The 21,429-nt window shown below is 34.9% G+C and overlaps 1 protein-coding gene across 1 annotated transcript in view; it reads right to left on the bottom strand.

The window, feature by feature from the left end:
- Positions 1-21,429, bottom strand: part of LOC138709270 (nose resistant to fluoxetine protein 6-like) — a 135,136-nt gene that overhangs the window by 15,236 nt on the left and 98,471 nt on the right. Inside the window, exons 6-8 of the mRNA XM_069839928.1 lie at positions 20,734-20,827; positions 18,782-18,907; positions 9,492-9,657 (exon numbers count right to left, since the gene is read on the bottom strand). Coding sequence (XP_069696029.1) covers positions 9,492-9,657; positions 18,782-18,907; positions 20,734-20,827 — 386 coding nt within the window. The remainder of the gene's footprint in view (positions 1-9,491; positions 9,658-18,781; positions 18,908-20,733; positions 20,828-21,429) is intronic.

The raw sequence follows: 21,429 nt of genomic DNA, 5'->3' as shown, positions 1-21,429 counted from the left end.
TGTGACTGTTAGTCCAATGAAATCAGTTCTTCGCCTTTCCCAAGAATTAGGCATAGGATGTTCTTCAGTAAGGCGAATTCTCCGATATGATCTCCATTACCACCATGATGCCACCAGTCACTGTGCCCTCAAAACAATAATTGAGTTGCTCAATGAGCGGTTCCCGGATCGTCTCATCTCGCGTAATGTTGACTACCAATGACCACCAATGTCATGTGATTCAACGCCATGTGATTTTTTTCTAAGGGGTAATCTTAAATCATTGGTGTATGTCAATAAACCCCGAAACATCCGCGAGTTAAAAGAGGAAATTCCACGAGTTGTGAGCGAAATCCAAGTGGAAATTTGTCAGGCAGTCATGGCGAATTTCACGGACACAGTTCTTGCATGCCAGCGCAGTAGAGGGGGTCATATGCCCGACATCATTTTCCATATCTGAAATGGGAAGGTGAGTTGAACATATTTATGTTCTAGTTTAAATTATTTTGAAAAAAAAAATAAATAAATAAAGTTCATGATTTATCAAAACCGGCGCGCTTTTTGAACAATCCTTTATATTCTGGATGCCGAGAGTTAATGAGAAAGACGAGAATATATTGTGTTCATATTATGATCGGCTACTGAAGGATGCACTGGAAGGAATGGTGAACGGGAGAAGAGTTCGGGGCAGAAGAAGATATCAGATGGTAGACGACATTAAGATATGCGGAAACTAAAAGGAAGGCAGAAAATAGGAACGATTGGAGAATGCTGGGTTTGCAGTGAAAGATCTGCCCATGGGCAGAAAACATGTATGTATGTATGTATTATGATCAGTTGATTGACTTCACCTTCCTTAGCTGAATTTATATATGCACATGTACATGATGGAAGTGAAATAACCCTGCATATTATTATTATTATTATTATTATTATTATTATTATTATTATTATTATTATTACTATATTTATTGATATTGTACTATGTTGTAATAGAACATATTTATGAATATCCTTATAGGCCGAAAATCTTAAACGTAATTTTTTTCACAGTCATTCAATTTTTAACACACAAGTCAAATTTCATACTGTGTCAGCTTCATTTTATTACAAGATCGGTATTAGGCGTTAGGTCTCTATAATAAAGATAGCATTGCTATAATTCGAACGTGGCTCATCACCAAGCACACGGAAGAGGGGTAGGAGGACTATGCCTTATGTCGATGTAGATTTTGTTACTCTGACAGTGAATAATTAGAGAAGGAAAGACGATTATGGGAAAAAAATACTCATATCTAAATGTGTCATTTTTTAAGTTCAAAGGGGGGGGGTTCAAATCCGGTAACCCCCTTGCATACGCCCCTATTGCGAGTAGATTATGTGACTTAGATGAGGGGATAGCTAAATGACATGAGGTTGTGGAATGTGACAAGGTTAGAGAGGTATAATGACGGGATAAATAAATGGCATGAGGTCGAGGAATGTGACAAGGTTAGGTTAGGTTAGGTTAGTTGAGGGGATAGTCAAGTGACAGGAGATATTAATATAAACTTCATTTACATATTATGTAGTACAAATGCTATCATATTTTATGTGGTTGATAAAACTTATTAATTTAAACATAAGATTTCATTTCATTCTCCATGCACTAAATGAAATTATATCATATTGTACTTAATAAATAATTTGTAAATTTAAACATAAACTGTTCCATTTACATATTACTTGTATGTAATACAAAAATGTTAAATGATCAGGTATTTTCTCTAGACCAAAAATAAAACAGCAACTCTAACATTAATCGCAAATTTACTTTCGTTTAATTCAATGATATTCTCTGAACCACACCTTTTTTCCTTTATTTCGTTGTGATAACCTACTATAAGGTCTTACTACATTTGCATTTTCTTTCAGTGTATTCAAAACATCACCACAGTCTAGTATATACAGTCACGAAGTTCAATATGTAGGAAATATGCATCCATAGATAGTTGCTAACCACTAGGATCGCTACTATCGCCTCATCACTGACAAAGCGAAAAAGTACCGGCACAGTCTATTGTTCCTAGTACCCTCAACAACTCAAGCTTCGTGACTGTGTATGCTAGACTGTTATACACCGTAAACCTTGGACTTGACTAGTGGAGTCAATTATTTAAGAATATAGTCGCGAATTTTACTACGACCATTTCGATCGTCTTTTGTTTCGCATGGCTCTGTACAGCCCGGTAACTAGTGGCGAGCATAGTCGGCGTTGCTCTACCGTGCGCGTTATCCAGTTGTTTCGTTATTTATTATGATACATTCTGACGTCAGTTTCGGTGAAGTGCGTTCGTCGATACTGGAACAATAATTTCTACTAGCGTTTACTTTGTTTACTTTTGTGATAGTGACTTTTTACTTACCATTAACTAAATAATTATTGGTTTATTAGTATTACTGACATATTTATATATACTTCCATAATCTTTGGTTTTTAAATATGAATTAATAAAGACGTTAATGTACAGACAATATTGGTTGCTTAGGACGTCTCTAAATAAATTGAAACCAAGAAACACTTATTATGATATGAACAGTGCGTTACATATTGACAATAAAGTTAATCTATATGTGGGAAAGAAGACACCACGAAATTCAACTAAATCTAACACAGGTATTTAAAATTAGAATTACTTTATAGTTTCGTAGTAATTATATGTAAATGTGTACTCTCCTTTGGTTAATACCCGTACACAACTGTCGATATGAGAATAGATGGTTAGTTTTAGTGTCTCCGTTTTCATTATTTTTTCTATAACAATGTTGTTCTTACTGATTTCCATACTTTTGAATTGAATTGCGAGTTTTTAATGATTTTATTTTTGTACTGATTTCAGAAACTATATAAATTAAACAGATAGCATTTGTACTTACAGATACTTCAAATGTTCATGAAAATATTATTCTAATAGATCTAGTGCAGTTCAATGGAATGACATTTTACTAATGAGGGCAATTTGTACCTAAGCTAATATCGTTGCAACTGACTAACATAGGCTATCACCTGGTTACGATGTTTTTGTACAAGTATAAATTTACAGTGTTGTTCAAAACTTTTGCAAGCCGGTAGAACACTAGCACTTTAGGAAGTTCTACAAATTATTCTTTCTGGTAAGAATATGTGCCCCATTTAACTGTATCAGTTTTCTCCCTTTTTGCTGCGTCTCGTTTAGGCACAGTGAATGCTCACATTTAAATACATTTATTTTAAAACAATTCCGTTCTCGTTCTCATCGCTTCCGTTTCCGGTTTATTGTGAACCAGCCGTAATTGTGCTTTCCCGGAAACACGGAAAAGTTGCCTCGTCTAGAAAGGGCATTTCATCAAGCAACGCGCCATTTCCTTCAATTTCCTGTAAAATGGACGATGCGCATGCGCGTGGCTTGTCCTCAGGTCTGATTTCCTGGCATATTTTGACGCCGCGTCGTTTTCATTGCAGTTACGCGCATGCGCAAGTATTATGTCGTCATGCAACCGATTAAGCTGTAGTTATTCTGAACATAGACAAAGATTCTGAATACCTGCTGGACCCGATTTCCTTTTCTATTCTGTTTATTTGTTTTGCAGTCGAAACTTTTAAAAACGTCGTAGTTGAAGTTAACATTATTTTTCCATACGTGTAAAGCAAAGAACTTTCTAACCAACAATGTGTTACCAAAAACAGCAGTTTCGATTTAAGTGTGCCAAAAAGTAAATTTATATGCGTATAAAGCAATAATCAGCCTATATTTTATATTTTGTATTCCCTAATTCCTCCTTTTTCTTACTTATGTATTATTATTTTATTCTATTTGTATTGTTATTTACAGTATCTGCATTTTGTATTTATGTGTAATTTTGCATCTACTGTTCTCCAACCAGGAGATAAACCGTGAAAGGAATGTGCTTACTATTGCGTCATCTATTGGAGCGAAATAGATAGATGATTATTAGAGTTATAACGTCAGTTTAAAAATCATGCGCTCTCCTCCGTATGTTATTTCCTGTATGGAGGGCGCTTAATAGACCAAGACCAAGTGATCTAATTTTGTAACTAGGGTAGTATAAAATGTGTTATAGTTTGTGCTTTGAGAGATAGCCAATAGAGATATGAGTAGCTATGTGTGTGACCTTATGACATCTTATGACATCAACATTCATTCACAGCATCACCCCCCTTCGTTTCATTCCCTGGAGACTTTCTCGTGGTTGGAGTACAGTATATGTTTACAAAATGTAAATATGTATTTACATAATAAAAATAAATAAATTTAATAACACTTAAAATGCTTAAAAATATATATTTTCTTGTATTTTCGGTGTAACTCAGCCGGTAGCGCGTTTGCCTGCTGATCCGGAGTTGCACTAGGACGTGGGTTCGATTCCCGCTTGTTTTTTTTCGAGGTCTTCCCCAACTGTAAGGCGAATGTCAGGTAATCTATGGCGAAACCTCTGCCTCATATCGCCAAATACCATCTCGCTATCACCAATTCCATTGACGCCAAATAACTCAGTAGCTGATACAGCATCTTGGAATAATGAAGTAAAAAAAAAAAGATCCAATTACTAAATTTAATATTAGTTGTGTTGATATCTATCCCCCATTTATTGTAACTTATAATGTAATATTATAATAACGATGTTGATGATAAAATACAATTAAAGGTACAGGGACATCATTTTATTTTTACTTCAATTTTTATTGTACCTGAGTTTTTTAATGTACTTCACTCCCACCCCCTCTACTAGTGAACTTCCAACTATTCTCCTCACAGAACCAAGCGTATACAGTCAAAGTCGCCTTAAGGTCGTAGTAAACACAAACAGTATTGAGTTAGTGAGTATAGTACGTTCCAGAAATATGTTCGCGTTTTCCAGTGACGAAAGATCTTTCAATATTGAATCATCGCACAGGTACTGTCGTCCATTTGCCTACGTCGCATCCCGATTTCCCCCACCGGCAACTGTTTAAAATAACTTAAAAATGATTAACTGTTACGTGATTTCCCCCCTTTCTACGACCCTGCTACATAACCACTTGGAAGGACAGTAGATAGCATGTCTGAGTAATGTTATCTGTGCGGGTCGGGCAGAAGTGAAGATTGAATTTACAGTACGTAAGGTATATACTCTTTTATATAATAAGTATAGAATAAAATTATTTCAACATGAGTTACTACAGGGACATCATTTTATTTTTACTTGCCTTTTTATTGTACCTGCATTTCTGAATGTACTTCACTCTCACCCCTTCACTAATGTCCTTGCTCCCGTCAGACACACAAACTTACGGCTGCTGTTGCATTCGAAGTCTTCAAGCAGTGAAGTAAACACTGCAGTGTATAGTGTGTTTCATAAATATGATTGCGTTTTCTATAGAAGAAAGAACCTATATTAATAATATAGTACTAAAAATTATATTCAAGAAACGATAAATTCAATTTCAGAGAATATGCTTCAAAATGTTTTTAATAATATGCGTACTGAATTGAAGCCTGCATTGTAATGAACGGCAACCATTTTCAGCAACTTGTTTAAAAATTCAGATTAGCTTTTTTTGAATTGAGGTGGCTAGAAGCAAAGGAATGCTAGTGACATTTGTAATAACATGAGTTAAGTGCATCCAATGTAAGCAAAAGTATCTAAAATTTTAGTGGCAAAGGGATATTTTAATCGCATCACACATTAAAAATTAAATAAAAATTTCACCGGTTTTACGAAAGCTTAAATATTTAAACCCCATTTTCTCAAAAGTAACTTAAGTGCACTTACAGCCCTTTACTTATGACCCCCTCAATTTAAATGCACTCTCTATATTGTATGTTAACACCAATAATTAATATGCTAAATAAAGTAGACATTACATAACGAACATAGCCGCCTGAAAAGTTGAGTTTTTTTAAAAAAAAAAAAAAAAAAGTTACTACTCTACTGTATTTTGATAAATTCCGTAAAAGTGATAATCAAACTGAAAATCGTAATATCGTATTTCCCTACAACATAAATGGATACACTACTTTTCTCTCCTCCTATACCCAGTAAAATGATTTGTTTACATATTGCACTAGTAACATCAAACTCCTGTAATGGAAGGGGGCAACAGTGTTTCCGAGTATAGCCAGGTTAATGTTAAAAATGTTGGTAAAAATAAAGTGATGTCCCTGTAGTACGAAGGACGAAACTGGTAATTGGAATTAGATGCAATAGTCTATAGTGCGATAATATGCACAAAAGAACTGAAGTCTGTATCTAAATGAACTGCCACCATTTTCAAAAAATGTTTAAATATCCATATTATGATTAATTTTCTATTTAACTTCATTATCTATATTGTACGCTAGTGCTGTAGACAAGCTCCTAGTTTACGTAAATGGATGAACTACTTTTCCTCCCTCCTATACCTATTAAAGTGATTTGTTTGTATTTTACGCCAGTATCATCGAACTTCAATCGTGGAAGAGGGTAGCAAACGGTGTTTCCGGCTCTGAACTATTAATCCAAAAGTATAGCCAGGGTAATATTAAAAATGTTCGTAAAAATAAAATGATGTCCCTGTATATGACATACTTGTTTCGTGAAAGAACAAATTGCAACCTTTTAAAGGTCATGAGAGCTATACAGAATTCCAACTTTTTAAAGGCGATGTACCGCTCGGCGTATTGAGTGGCGCGCGCCACTGCACTGCCGGCAAGACAGGCAGAAGCACTCTCACTCGCTCTTCCTCACCAGCCGCCCGGCCGATCCTAGTTGCCAGGCGAGCATGCAGCGCGAGGAGGTATGCAAGGAGATGTCCGGAATCTCATCGCATTAGTGACTTAACGTTCTGTGTGAGAAGCCCATTTCCTCGCGGTTTGCTTGTGTTGTCATCGTGTGTTAATGACGGATATTAAATTTGCTCTGTCTCTTGCATTAGAAACGTCATTTTCGTACCCTACATCAACTTAAAGCGTCATCCTCGTCATGTAAAAGTCCAAGGCCTATCCGGTCTTACTCTACTCCAGAATTTTTTTCAAGAATCGTATGGCCCCTATCAGTAGGGCTAATTGTAGCCCTCTTGCGTCCTATTCAGTGATACTTCATTGTGTTTTGAGATTGTTCATTCGTCGTACGTAGTCGAAACACTTTTACTGTTAGGGGATGGAATTGCCTATCTTCAGAATGTTGAATTATGTCTTACCTAAGGAACTTTTTCTCGTAAACATTTGAAGCTATACAGCTGATATTTTTGCAGTTCTTTTTGAGAGATTTTTTCAGATAAGTCTTAGTAACTCAAATAGTTTTATTATTTTCAGGGGTTAGGTACAGCTTAAAGGAGTAAAATTTTGGAAATATTCAACATTTTTTTCCTCCTTTACACTATTTTGTACAATAATGAAAATTAGTATGTATAAAACACTGTTCTTCTGCTATATGACAAACATATTTTACGATTAAAAAAATTATTTACATATTTTTTTCAAAATTCAAAGTTCACTGTGCAGTGATGAAGCATTTCCCTCATAACTCAAAAAGTATTCAACATTCTGTGATGAAATTTTTTGTGTGTATTTATGCATGTCATATACACAATATGATGCAAAATCACTTCTCTAGCTTTGGTAGATTGTCTGATAAAAAATAAATTCATTTTTAAAAAATGGTCAAATATCTAACACAAAATAAAAAAAATATATATTGTTTATTAAGGAATGTCGTTGAAAGTTGTATTGTAAACGTGAGTTTCAGCAATAAAATAAAATAGAGAGAACATGAAAAAAGTTAACAAGTTTATGAGTTATGAGGGAAACGCTTCATCGCTGTACAGTGAACTTTGAATTTTGAAAAAAAAAAAAAAAAATTAAATATTTCTTTTAAATCGTAACAATATTTTTTTCATATAGCAGAAGGATAGTGTTTTACACATACCAATTTTTATTATTGTACAAGATACAGTAATGGAGGAAAAAAATGTTGAATATTTCCAAAAAAAATTACTGCTGTAAGCTGTACCTAACCCCTTAACATGTCATATGCAAGGTATAATTCCTTTATATTACATACTAAACTATTTGTATAAACGTTTCGTCGCTCTTATCGCGACATCGTCAGATACATTTATTATCTTACATTTTCAATATGTTAACCACATTTTAATTCTTACGTAACAATCAAATATCAATGTCAATAAAGTTAAAATTAAAAACTTAAAAATTAAGAGTTAAAAGATAAAAGTAAAAATATTTAAAGATATATATTATAAGTCTTCACTAACTTATTTGCAATCTTTTAACATATTTTGTGATTAAAATGCAAATATGCTATGTTAATGTACATGAAGACTCGTTTAGAAATAATATGGCCTGTTTTATATCATATAATTATATGATATATTATATCGTATAACAAATTAACCAGGGGTATAATTCTAAAAGCATGTAGAGTAACACGGTAAATATTTGAAAATAACACCTTTTATACTTTCGGAGAAATAACCACTTAAAATCAGCATTCCGCACTATGAAAACATCTAGACTACCTTGTCCCCTTAAAGAAAATATTTAATAATTCTTTATGTAAATATGATAAAATAAGCAGTTCTAATTTTCCATATTTGAAAATTATTTTCTTGAAGCTGTTACAGTTCCCAAAAAATCTATCAGTCACATTGAACGATGTTATTTTCGGCTGATAAATGTCATTGCTTCAAGCAACACTCTTCTTAATCCTACCTATCTTCCTCACTTCTTTTCTGTAGCCCTATACAGTTCAATGGTTTTCAATTTTCTTCCGTACATCACGTTAAAATCTCTCCTGTTCAGTTCCTCAATGAACTCTTCCTTGGCAGCCTCCTTTGCATTTTTGTTATGATCTTTGCAGTCTCTATAATCCACAGGCCTTCGTGACTTTTATGCAACTCCAGAAACTTAAATACTGGATCATTATTCCACTTACTCATTGCGTCCTATTATTTTTACTTTCCAGTACAACAGAAAGAACAATCAGCTGTTAATTTACCCCGATTAAAATAGATGTCAATCTGAATTCGCGCGTTTTTCTCTTGAATTTAAGTTATCAAGTGACATTTATACTCTTCAAGTTGTTTCAAGTGTCCTTTCAAGTCAAGTACGAGTAAAAAGTAGAAAGAGTTTGAAATTCACTTGATACTTGAATTTCTGATTATCTGGTTGGGTTTTTTCCGAGGTTTTCTCCAACCGTAAGGCAAATGTCAGGTAATCTATGGCGAATCCTCGGCCTCATCTCGCCAAATATCATCTCGCTATCACCAATCCCATCGACGCTAAATAACCTCGTAGTTGATACAGCGTCGCTAAATAATGAAGTAAAAAAAAGGTTACTTGAATTCAAGTCGACACTTGGCTTGAACTCAACTTGAATCACAGTTCACACTTTTCAATTTCGTTAAATCAAGTTACTTGATTCAAGCTACTTGAAAAGTGTGAACGAGGCTTTGGAATAGATCCCATCAGATACTTAATTAAAAGATTGCTCACCATTTCGCGCCGAGGGAACAGGTTGTTGATATAGAGAGCGTTGCGCCACCAATAGCTGTCGCAGTTGAGTTGGTCCATGATCTTGGGCTCGAACACGGAACTGCTCTGCAGGTGCCTCATGGCCACCTCCACCAACCCCAGCACGAAGAGGTACGCGGGGGTCAGTCTGCAATAACATGTGATCGCCAAATTATTCTCTTAACGTTTGTGGGTCACGTGGTTGTAAAATGTTAGGAAAGTCATGAATAGCCAAATTTTGCTCCTAGTTTTGTCTGGGTTTTCAAAGCAATAAAAGTATATAAGAAGTCAAATCTCATCCTTCGATTTTCCATAATTTAATTTGCTTTTCTGTCTTTCATCGTCAGTCTGTTTCCCCAAGAGGAGATCTCACATGAGCTGCGTTGCTGATTACCAAGCTGCGGATTTTTAGGCACTAAAACAGTTGAAACAGGCAGGCAAAATAGGCATTTAAAAAAATCACTAACAAATTTCTAATTCTCAACGGCTAACACGACAATAGCGTAGCATTATACACTACTTTCAATAGGAATGTCATTATGGCAGTGAATAATTAAATATTCGTCCAAATGTTGTAATGAGAACTGATGTCTATTGTCTGTAAGAATGTTCTTAAATTGGGAGAAACTCCCTTCCACTTCACATGAAGTGATGGGGCAATACTTCAGGGATCCAATCCCCGCTGGGGACCAAACCAGTGGGAACGCAGTAATGTCAATGTATTTCCAATCAATGCTTCTGATGACTTTTGCTTTGGCATGTCTCCACGTTATACTTCACGTATTACAGCAGAAAACTCAACTCCATACTCAATTCGCAAACTCACAAAACGGATACACAGTTTAAAACAACTACCCTAGTCAACTACCACAATGATTCATGCGGCTTTCGAAATACATTTTTTCTTATTAGTTGATTTTAAATTATTCGATTTCTCCGCGCTCTGGTGGCAGTAAAACGTAACACACAGAATTATCGATAGTTCTATATCACTTCCCTCTGCTAGATAAAAAAAAAATAAACAAATTACAAATTCAAAAAATATCGATAGAATGGTCAGTAAATTCAAGTATAATATATAATACGGATATTTAGGCAAATTTTAGGCATTTATAAGCAAATAGGCATTTACTAGTGAAATAGGCAATTATAGGCACTATAGAATTCGCATATAATACTCACAATGTCTTAAAATGGATATGTAACATAAAATCTTCCGCCTTCAGGTTAAGGATTAAAATAGGCATATAGGCATAAATAAGTAGCTTACTGATTACATTGTTCTATACTACATTTTGAAATTAATTCATGGTATTTCGTTTATCACCCTTATTTAAATTAACTTTAGTAGAATTAAAATATAACTAAATAACAAATAGCCTATAACGATAATAGGAATGTGTAGCGAACTGAAGTATTTTGCCATATTGAATGCTATGAATTTGTAAATTAAAATTATGGAAAATTATTGCCACATAATTTTATTCAGGTAACACAAAATCTGTACTATGACACATTAATTTACACGGATAATATAACTCTAATGACCAGTTTCTCCAAGTAATGTTTAATTTGGCTTAACAAATGTTAAATTAACAGCTGGTTTATTTTTAACGTTTTGTTAATATATTTTCCATTTTTTCAACATAATTTCGTTTAAAATAACCAACACTTAACTTTAACTGTCGTTAATACTATTCTAACTACTCAAGAGCAATTGGTAATGATTTTGCATATGTAAGGCAATTTCTTATTGGCTGAAATTATTATTTAAATTCTGTAATGTAGAATAAGTCATGAAACATGTATAAAATCATAACCATGATCATAGTACAGAGAGTTGATAAATTAAAGTTGTATTGACTACTATTGAATAATAATTATTATAAGTAAGGTTACAGTTGTAATCCTAAATATGAATTTCTGTTCATAAAAATCTCAGCATTATGACCACCAGGTGACAATAATTACAGAAATATGTGTGTAGTTACCCCGAGGAGAATTCACTATCATATAAAATTATCTACTCACTCTCTCTGCTTCAGGTCCATGTAGAAATTATATGTGATTTCGTCTTAAAGAAACAATTGATGCTGAAACATTTTATTATTAATTAATCATTGCGTATTTTGAAGCATTGGTACTAAACATTCCGTAAAACATTATTTTCACAGCTTTTGTCTGAACAGCTGTGGTGTTATTCGCCATGTTTAACTGTTTGTTAAATGAGTTAACTGCTTGAAATCCTACATTTAAAATTAACAAACGGTTAAGAATCTGTTAAGCCAAACTGGTGTTGAACACGTGGAAAAACTGTATTTAACAAACTGTTGAGGGTTTAACAGTCGTTAAGTGTTCTAACAATACTTGGAAAAACCGGCCATAAAAGTTAACAAACAGTTGACAATCTGTTAAGCCAAACTAGTGTTGAAGACATGAAAAAAACTGTATTTAACAAACTGTTGAGGGTTTAACAGTCGTTAAGTGTTCTAACAATACTTGGAGAAACCGGCCATAAAACTATTAACCAAGCAGTGAGAGAAGGCTGTCAATTATATGAAACTCTTTTTAACATTTAGGGCTAAGTATTTTGACAAGTTAATAGCAACATGGCAATATCAGTTAATATTTCCTGCGCATGTTTTCTTGATAGCTAGTTTCCCTAGTGATTACTGCTATCCTGCATCTACTTTTTTATACCTGGAGCCTCTTTAGCAGTTGTACTGACTGTTACAAAAATATCGTTAGATACTTATTTTAGGCATGTTCGCACTTCTATCACTGTGAAAAGCGTTCATTAATGGCGGTTTCCCTTTGTCTGTCTGCCTAGATCTGTCCGCCTCTCAAAGACTGATTGACTATTGACGGATTATATGGCATAGCTGTTTTCATCAGAAGCTCCGTCATACGAGGCGTTCAGAAGTCAACATGATTAACTCCACTTTTGGTTATTTCAGAGTTTCTAAGTTGGCAACGTATTAAATTGACCATATTTTCAGCGGCCAATATGATTAACTCCATAGTTCAGTAAAAAGCCCACAGAATGCAATATTCTTCTTGACTACATCACAGAATTAATTATGTATATTTAACTTTAACCTTGTCTTTGGAAAAGGAGTTAATCATGTTGACTTCTGAACGCCTCGTTATTGCTAAATGTGTGTGTGCGTGTGTGTTTTTTTATAAGCAATATAAAATTGTAATTCGAAGGCTTTGGAGACATAAAATTATAAAAGTATTCCATACACATTCCACGATAGGGGCTTCGTGCCATTACATTCCGTTGTGTATCACCAGTTTCATTCACCTGTCTTCAAAGCCATGCTAATATACGCTTGGCATAAGTGTGGATATGTGACAGAGAAACATGTGAGAAAGTTTGATAACGTTCTTGCAACAATGTTGCCTGTTGGAAACGGTGTATGTGTTACTGAAAGAAGTGTGTGAAAAACTAGCCTAAATAAAATGTTTGTACTGTTCAAAGGCTCTTTGTCTCGACCACTTCATTTCGAATCCACACTATCATATTTAAGGTCAGTCACAAAGTTAATACCGTACATACTGTATTTTCAATTCAAATTGAATTTGTATTTCAGCAAGAATACTGTCATAGGCGGAAAGAGAACAGTTTCCTTGGGGGGGGGGGGCAAAGCAAAACCATAGAATCTCCATATAACAGGATTACGGGGGACATCATTTACCTCCTTCCCCGTTATAGCTTGACCGTGGTATCCGTGGTACAGTATTGGAATATTATCATTTAATATAGGTATTTTCGGGAGCATTTTCTTACAGTGTTACATCCATATCCGCGATGTTTCGGACCGAGTTCTATAGGGCTTGAACTGTAAGTCTACTACAAATTATAATAGGGCATAACTTAAAACAATCTCCATCTTTTTCTCTCTCGTACAGAAACACATGCATACATCAATAAAACTACGTAACAGTGCTAACAGAAACTTTTTTATATGAAGTTTACTTTCCTGAAGATATCATATGAAATGTAAACTCTCTTTTATTTAATCTCATCTTTAAGTTTACACATTATACCAGGATCACTTTTCTTTTTTCTGCATTATTGTGCAGTGTTACTCATAGCCTATTTCTCCAAGTGGCGGCCTGAACACCTGCAGAATTCTAACACATGTGTACAGGCTGTTACGAAAGAAACATTACAGTGTTGCCATTCCTGAAATGAGGTATACTAATTCTTATACATTCAGAAATTTAAAATAAATGTTGTAGTCCAGACATATGATCTGAAGACATTAATTCCATAACTTAAGCATAGAAACTTAATCATAAACAAAAGCAAAAAAGATCTTTTGAATTCAATATTTTCCAACGTTAAAAAAAAAAAAAGAATTGAGACAAGTTTGGGGGCTGCGCCCCCATGCCCCCCATAACTCAGCGTATGAGTGCTGTATTAATGTGAGTTAAGAGAAAAAGAAAATAGACTAGAGCGTTAATGCCAGAGCTGTGATACGGGTCGTGGAACTATGAGAATCCGAGTGCGCGCAAGAAGCGGCATAAATAGCATCGATTTTCTAGTTATATTTCGTAATCGAGGAAAAAGCGAAATGAATTACTATCACCATGTTTCGTAACGAACGAAAATTAGCTTAAATATGCATTTTCATTAAATTAAAGCTGCACGACCTGGAACGGTTCCCTTCTAAGAGGAAGACACAAAATAAGAAAAATTGGAGAATGCTGGGTTTGCAGTAAAACACCTGCTCTTGGGCAGAAAACTATGAATGAATGAATTTGTGCATTGCCCAAGAAGTGAGAGTTATTTACGTACAATGCAATTCCTTGCTGTTGTCAGCGTACGTGTTAAATGTCAGTCACTTTCTCTTACCGCACCTTATACTCTCCCGGAGGAAGATATACTAAGAATTTTATTACGTTTAAAATGCATCTCCCTCAATTAAATTTGTGTAATTCTCAACTCTCGAGCCAATTTCAGAATAATATGTTTTTTCGGAAGCAAAAACCATTACTCCCAACATAAGCGCCGGCTTTTAATTTTTTCAATGAGTGCTCACACTTTGGCACGGATATAAATCAATACAAGTACATTCTTACCGCCTTCATTTACCTCACCTTACTAATGGATATACAGGGACATAATTTTATTTTTACTTCAATTTTTATTGTACCTGAGTTTTTTCATGTACTTCACTCCCACCCCTTCTACTAATGAAGTTCAATCGTCCTGCACACAGATCCAAGACCGCATATACAGTCACATAAGCCTTACGGTCATAATAAACCGTATGTTCCAAAAATATGTTCGCGTTTTCCAGTAACGAAAGAGCTTTCAATATTGAATCATTTTCGCACAGGTACTGTCGTCCATTTGCCTACGTCGTATCCCGGTTTCCCCCACCTGCTTTTATTCGCCAGCTAGTGGCTGGGTTGTCGTCTTAACTATTTTGTGAGAACATTAATTTCTGTTAGGAATTGGACATCTGCGTAATATTATACAACTGTTTAAAACAACTTAAATAAAAGGGCCTCGTTAAGTAATTACCTGTCACGTGATTTCCTCCCTTTCTACGACCCTACGACATAACCACTTGGACGGACAGTAGATAGTATGTCTGAGTAATTTTATCTTTTCGGATCGGGCAGAAGTGAAGATTGAATTTACAGTACGTAAGGTACCCTTTTATAGAGTAGGTACAGAATTATTTCAACATGATTTACTATTTACGAAGGACGAAACTGGTAATTGGGATTAGGTACAATAGTCTATAGTGCGATGATATGCACATTAGAACTGAAGCCTGTATCGAAATGAACGGCCACCATTTTCAAAAATGTGTTTAAATATTTATATTATGATTATTTTTCAATTTAACTTTATTCTCTATATTGTACGCTAATGTGCTGTAGACAGTATAATACACACTGCATAATGAATACGTCCACATGGACAGCTCAGTTCATGAGTAAAAACACTCATTGTTAATACTATACTGTATTTTGATTAAACAAAAACCTAATGAAAATTATCAAACTCAAAAGCGCAATATTTTCTAGTTTACGTAAATGAACTAATTTTCTTCCCTCCTATACCTAGTAAAGTGATTTGTTTGTATATTACGCCAGTATCATCGAACACCAGTCGTGGAAGGGGGTAGCAAACGGCGTTGATACAAAGGTATAGCCAGGTTAATATTAAAAATGTTAGTAAAAATAAAGTGATGACCCTGTAGAAGCTGCAACATTAACTCATTTTTCAACAAAGGAACGTACCGTCACACATGACAAGCAAGGAGCTGCTTTAGTGCACTTTGAATCGTCTTTATTACTCACTGGTCTGCAACGGAGAGAGTTGCAAGTTTTGGATTAGTTTCTAGAGCAGCTGTGGCCAAACGGAGTAGGCCTACAAGTAGTACTCCTCGAACTCTGGTTCGAATCTTGGAAACCACGCCCGACGCGACGGGTTGATTGACAAGTTTACCGTACTCAATGCTGTGTGCCCAGTAGCGTCTCGTAGGAGGAGAGGTAAAGTTTAAGAGTGAAAACGTAACTTTTGACATATTAAATTACTCTTAACGGACCTGTTAAATGAATTAATTGTATATACAGTATATATTGTATTTATAGAGTAGGTGTATATACAGTTAATGTGTATCATGTTTACTATCATGTTCTATAATATACAGTATATACTAGTTCATTATTATTATCGATCTAATTATATCTCCTGTCATATGTAGCAGTAATATTTTGTAGAGTGCTAGTTTCGCAATGTTAGTGCGTTTATGTGGTTAAAAAGTAGCTGGACAGACCATTTCAGTTTAGTAGCAATCCCACTTACAGTTGTCATGCTCCATTAGTATTATTATTATTATTATTATTATTATTATTATTATTATTATTATTACTATTACGTACCGAACTAGGTTTTACCTTTCGTAGCGTCCTGACATAAGCATTTAAGGTTAGAGTTTGAACCCTGAAACTCCAGGATATACTAACGGATAACTTTCCTAACTTGTTTGGGAACGAAAATGCGTTGTCTGGTAATAAGATAATACAAGTAGACATTGGCTTCGACTGAGAATACTAATGAAGCTACCGTACACTGCGGTGAAGAGGAGATTAACTACTCTATCTCGTCAATGTTAAATTTGTTTATTTAATGATTAATTATGTCAGAAATTCCTAAATATGTCGTTCTGAAATGTTCACAAGATAAAGATATAAGGTTTCTAAGCAAACGGACGAAGATTTATAAAAAAAATGGTAAATATATTTTTAATAATTTTGATTTTATATTGTTGGTTTTACTAAAATATTTTTATCAACCTAATAGACATACATTCCTTAATGTGCGTCCAGGTCATTATTGTATTGTTGTCAACAAGTGTTTAAAACGTCATCCTTTTATCACTTATAGTTCCTGAGAAAACTGAAAATTTGCATTAAAAATATAAAATGGACATTATTTTAAGAAATTCAAACATTGTTTACAAATATTATCTCTGATAAATCTGCGTCAGTTTTCTTAGAAACCTTGTATCTTTATTCTGTAAAAATGTCATTATTAGACTTCGTGGAATTGCCACGAGAATCGTAAGGTTTACTGCGCACGCGGTATAGACTGTATGAGAAGGGGGCGTGCAACGGATGGAATATGCCTCTAATGTAAACACTGAGCAGTATATTGCGGTTACAATAAAACCTGTATCCTTCATTCAAGAAATATAATGAATGCTCATTGAATTAGGAAATGTCTAAACATGTAAATACACAATAAATTATTTTGTAGCGAGATATATTAACTCTTAAAATTTAATGTAATATACTCACAACCTCCTTGAATATGTGCATTGCAGTAAAGAGTTACGTACATTTTGAGCTACTGCAAAGTGAACCTCCTCCGCTGATCACTTAAACAGTTTTTATATTGGGAAAATGTACATTCGATATCACACGATGTAATAGGTGCATGTTTGAAGAATGGAAAGTCACTACTTTTTAGTACACCAACTTCAGACGTCTTGTCGTGACCTGATAGTACATCATTTATAATACGAAGTTGGGAATAGGCAGAATTTTTAGCAATAATGTTTCTCAACTTACATTTCACTTTTTCTGAAATTAGTGAATTTTTATTTTGGATAACGGTTTGTGATACTTTATCCACTATTTAAGGGCTTCCGAGAGTTGTAGTTTAGACGATTCTAATAGGGTGATGCTTTTGGACACGATTTTAAAATCAGAATCAATGAACAGAATATCTTCCAATAGCTGTTCAGAAGGCAATGATTTTACAGCTGCAACAGCGGAACTGTCTGTGCTATCCAATGCATCAATAGCCTCCATTATTTTGCCGTAATGTTCTGCATAGGCTAATGATTAACAACATCCAACCACGTTTCCCATCGGGTCAAGACTGGCTGCGGGTGTAAGGGTATTCTAGGGACAATTGTTTGGAACAGCAACACTCTCATTGTAGCATGTTTGATTGAATTCTTGTATGTACTGAACAAATGTTAAGCTTTGACTATTCCAACCACAGTAATGCAAAAACAAGTGCTTACATAGGTATACATTAGCTGTAGCTGCTCTATCTATTTGAACCGGTCACATCTCTCAACATGAACTGCTTATACTACGAGACCGGGAAGTCGCCCACCTCCTGTATACTACCGTACATCGGCAACCTGATTGCATGGTGCGTGTGGCAATTCAACGAAGTCTAGTCATTATGATACCTCGAGTAGTTCCAGAGATGAGTCATTAAATTAGCAAATTTAACACTGGTGCATTGTCGGTACACTAGTTAATCTCCTCTGAAAAAGAACTTCGTCGATAGCTAACGCAATTTTTTTTAATTACATCGTGTAAAATGGGTATATTTTTTCTTCTGTAAAGCCCATATTACATAATCCATGACAATTATTTTTTCGTCCCATGGTACCACGAAAGTTAAAATCAAAAGAGAAATGAATTTCTGCTCAAAAATCCAATATCTGTTGAGTGCTTGAGTCTTGGAGCACCCATGTAGTCAGCGCTTGTGACTCCCAAAACTATTCAAAATCGAACACATGTATATATAAACTTTTTTCTTCACAATGATATCAAGAATCAGTTTCTAGAATATTACACGATTTTCGTGAATCTGTGTATTGAAAGCGCTATGACAGCACAAACAGTTAAACCACATTGGCTATTTATGTATATAGCAGTGTGTTTATAATATTTTATAGGCCTACTGTTCATTACACTATAAGGTACATTTGACTCACCTGACGAATCTGTAAAAAATCAGTGTGAAAAACTTTGCTATATTCTCCTTGAATCCCAGAACCCTCTTGCTTTCTTGTTGTTGTTTAGCGACGGTTCTGTAGTACAAGAATGTGACTAGAAGACCACTGCAACATATGAAACAAGAAAAACACTGCGTTGTAAACATGTTTTGATGTCCCATAGGAAATTATATTATGCTACATTTATCGAGATTTTAGACTGTAGGCAGGGTGCGAATTAAGATTTCTGATGAGGGGGTGATAGAATCCTAGACAGAGAATACCATACATAAAATTATTATTATCCTCATTCGATACGGCTCAACGCTTGGTGGCACTGAGTTGCTTGTCTTCCATCTTGATTATAATAATTATATCCATGAGCAGGCTTAAGATGTGTAATTCCTAAGTTATTGATTATTATCAGCTTGTCGATGATGATAATACACAAATATTATTTTCTTTTCTTGTCTCATACTTTATAAAGTACATGTACTCATATTAAAACAAAAGTTTGTACATTTATATGATTTTTTGCTTTTTTATGAATGGTTTTAAATAGTTTATTTATTTATAAATGATCTTCCTGCAGTTATATTTCTATAGCTTTTTATGTTAAGTTCATAATTTAAACGTATTTCAGTACGTAATACAATTTTTTCTATCTGTATATAAGATCTGGAACGACTGATTTCATTAATTAGACTGAATGTATTGACAGATGTACCACACTGGAGTGACTGCTTGATTCACTAACATATTTGCTGGATTACTGAATTACAGAAGTGCGCGATAGAATCACTGACTAGTTGGCGAACTGAAATGCTTGAACATGTTGACTGGATAGTTCAGGCATTCTCTGTGCGCATGTCTCTGCTCTCGAGCTCCTTGAGAGGGGAAGCATAGGTAAAAGGGCGAAGTAAGGGAAGTGACAATGAAACGAATGGAGATATTTAAATAGCGGAGACACAGCATTACCCTCCTCACGTGCTCTACTAGCTCTGCTCCGAGAAGGGAAATGCGCTCCGACGTCACAGGTTTTCCAGTTGGAAATGACTGGGATAGTTTTATGATTGTTTTGTTGATTTACTAATTAATCCATTGATCAATCGATAGGTAGATCAACTGATATGTTGGTTAGTTAGCTGATTGAACTGCTTGATGTCTAGATACCTGACCAACAAGCAAATATTCTGATGGGGGAAGATAAAAAAGTTAATTTTTTCTTCTTCCATCATGATAATATATCAAAAGAAGTGCTTATACAAATTTTGACCACTCGACCACAATTACGAGGCCATCCAGAAAGTAATTTTCCCTGAGGCCGTTTACAGATAAAAAGTACAATTGTATGGAAAGATTTATTGAAACAGATACAGCAATTGTTGCGCTATTTGTCAACATATCCCCCACTGGAATTGAGACATTTATCATACCACGGGATCAATTTTGTATCCTTGTGTCGTAGAAGTCAGCCGTCTGGGATCGGAACCAGCGTTTGACAGCCGTCTGCACCTCTCTGCCGTTCCCATGATATGACAAATGTCTCAATTCGGGTGGGGAATATGTTGAAAAATAGCTCGACAATTGCTGTGTCTGTTCCAATAAATTTTTCTAATGAAATTGTGTTTTCTTTCTGTTAGCGGCCCATGGCGAACTTATTTTTTTATGGCCATCGTAACTGCGGTTGAGTGGCCAAAATTTGTATCGGCACTTCTTTTGACATTATTAACACGGTGGAAGAAAAATTTTAACTTTTTTATCTGCCCCCAATCAGAATGTTTGCTTGTAAGCTACAGCTGCTTCCGGTATTTCTTCAATGGTAGTCTACATATTTTGACGCTGAGGGTGAGGGTGGAAAATGAGGCCGTAGAACAGATTTTTCCGGGTATTTTCATTTGTCCTTCCAATATCATATCCTACCTTAAACATCTGTTTTGAGTTCAACTCACCTGATCAAGAAGAATGTGTCCACTGAAAAGGTGGCGTTACTGATGGTCTGGAACATGAAGTTTCTCTCCGTCACGGTCCTCAGTGTTTTGTTCTCTGCAACAACACAACGACTTGTGATTTCGTCTTCTTCGTGACTGTTAAGTGCAAGTACAGTGACCTTCAAAGATATGACCCGCGATTTTATGATCGTGTAAACGAACTTTCCAACCATGGGATAAATCAGAACCAAAAATATAAAAAATTGACAAACTTTGAAAGAGTTTCGCTGGTTCCCAATAGGTGATACCATTATTAGGGCGATTAAAAATGTGTCAGGAAATATGATTATGTAGATTAAGTATAAATTATTCTCATAATTGACAATGTCAGCGGTTTCCAGCTAAACCCAGTGCTGTTTTACAATCAGTAGAGTGTGATGAAAAATTGAATTCTACAATGCGGGTATATTTATGTGCCATTGGCAACACTGACTATTATCTTCGCCATGTATTCATAGAAGTAATAACTAGTAACTAAAGAAGCCACACTTACACCAACAAATTATCGAACACTATCGATTAGTAGGGTCAAGTATCTTTGAACGTCAGTGTACAAAGCAATTTACTCATTCAACATCTTCACCGCTAATGTATTGACTACTTAACATTTTCTTGTAGCTCAGTTTATGTTATTTAAGGACTGGGAGTTCACCGATG

This window comes from Periplaneta americana, chromosome 11 (genome assembly GCF_040183065.1).
Source record: "Periplaneta americana isolate PAMFEO1 chromosome 11, P.americana_PAMFEO1_priV1, whole genome shotgun sequence".
Lineage (NCBI taxonomy): Eukaryota > Metazoa > Arthropoda > Insecta > Blattodea > Blattidae > Periplaneta > Periplaneta americana.
This window is presented reverse-complemented; position numbering and strand designations above follow the sequence as displayed.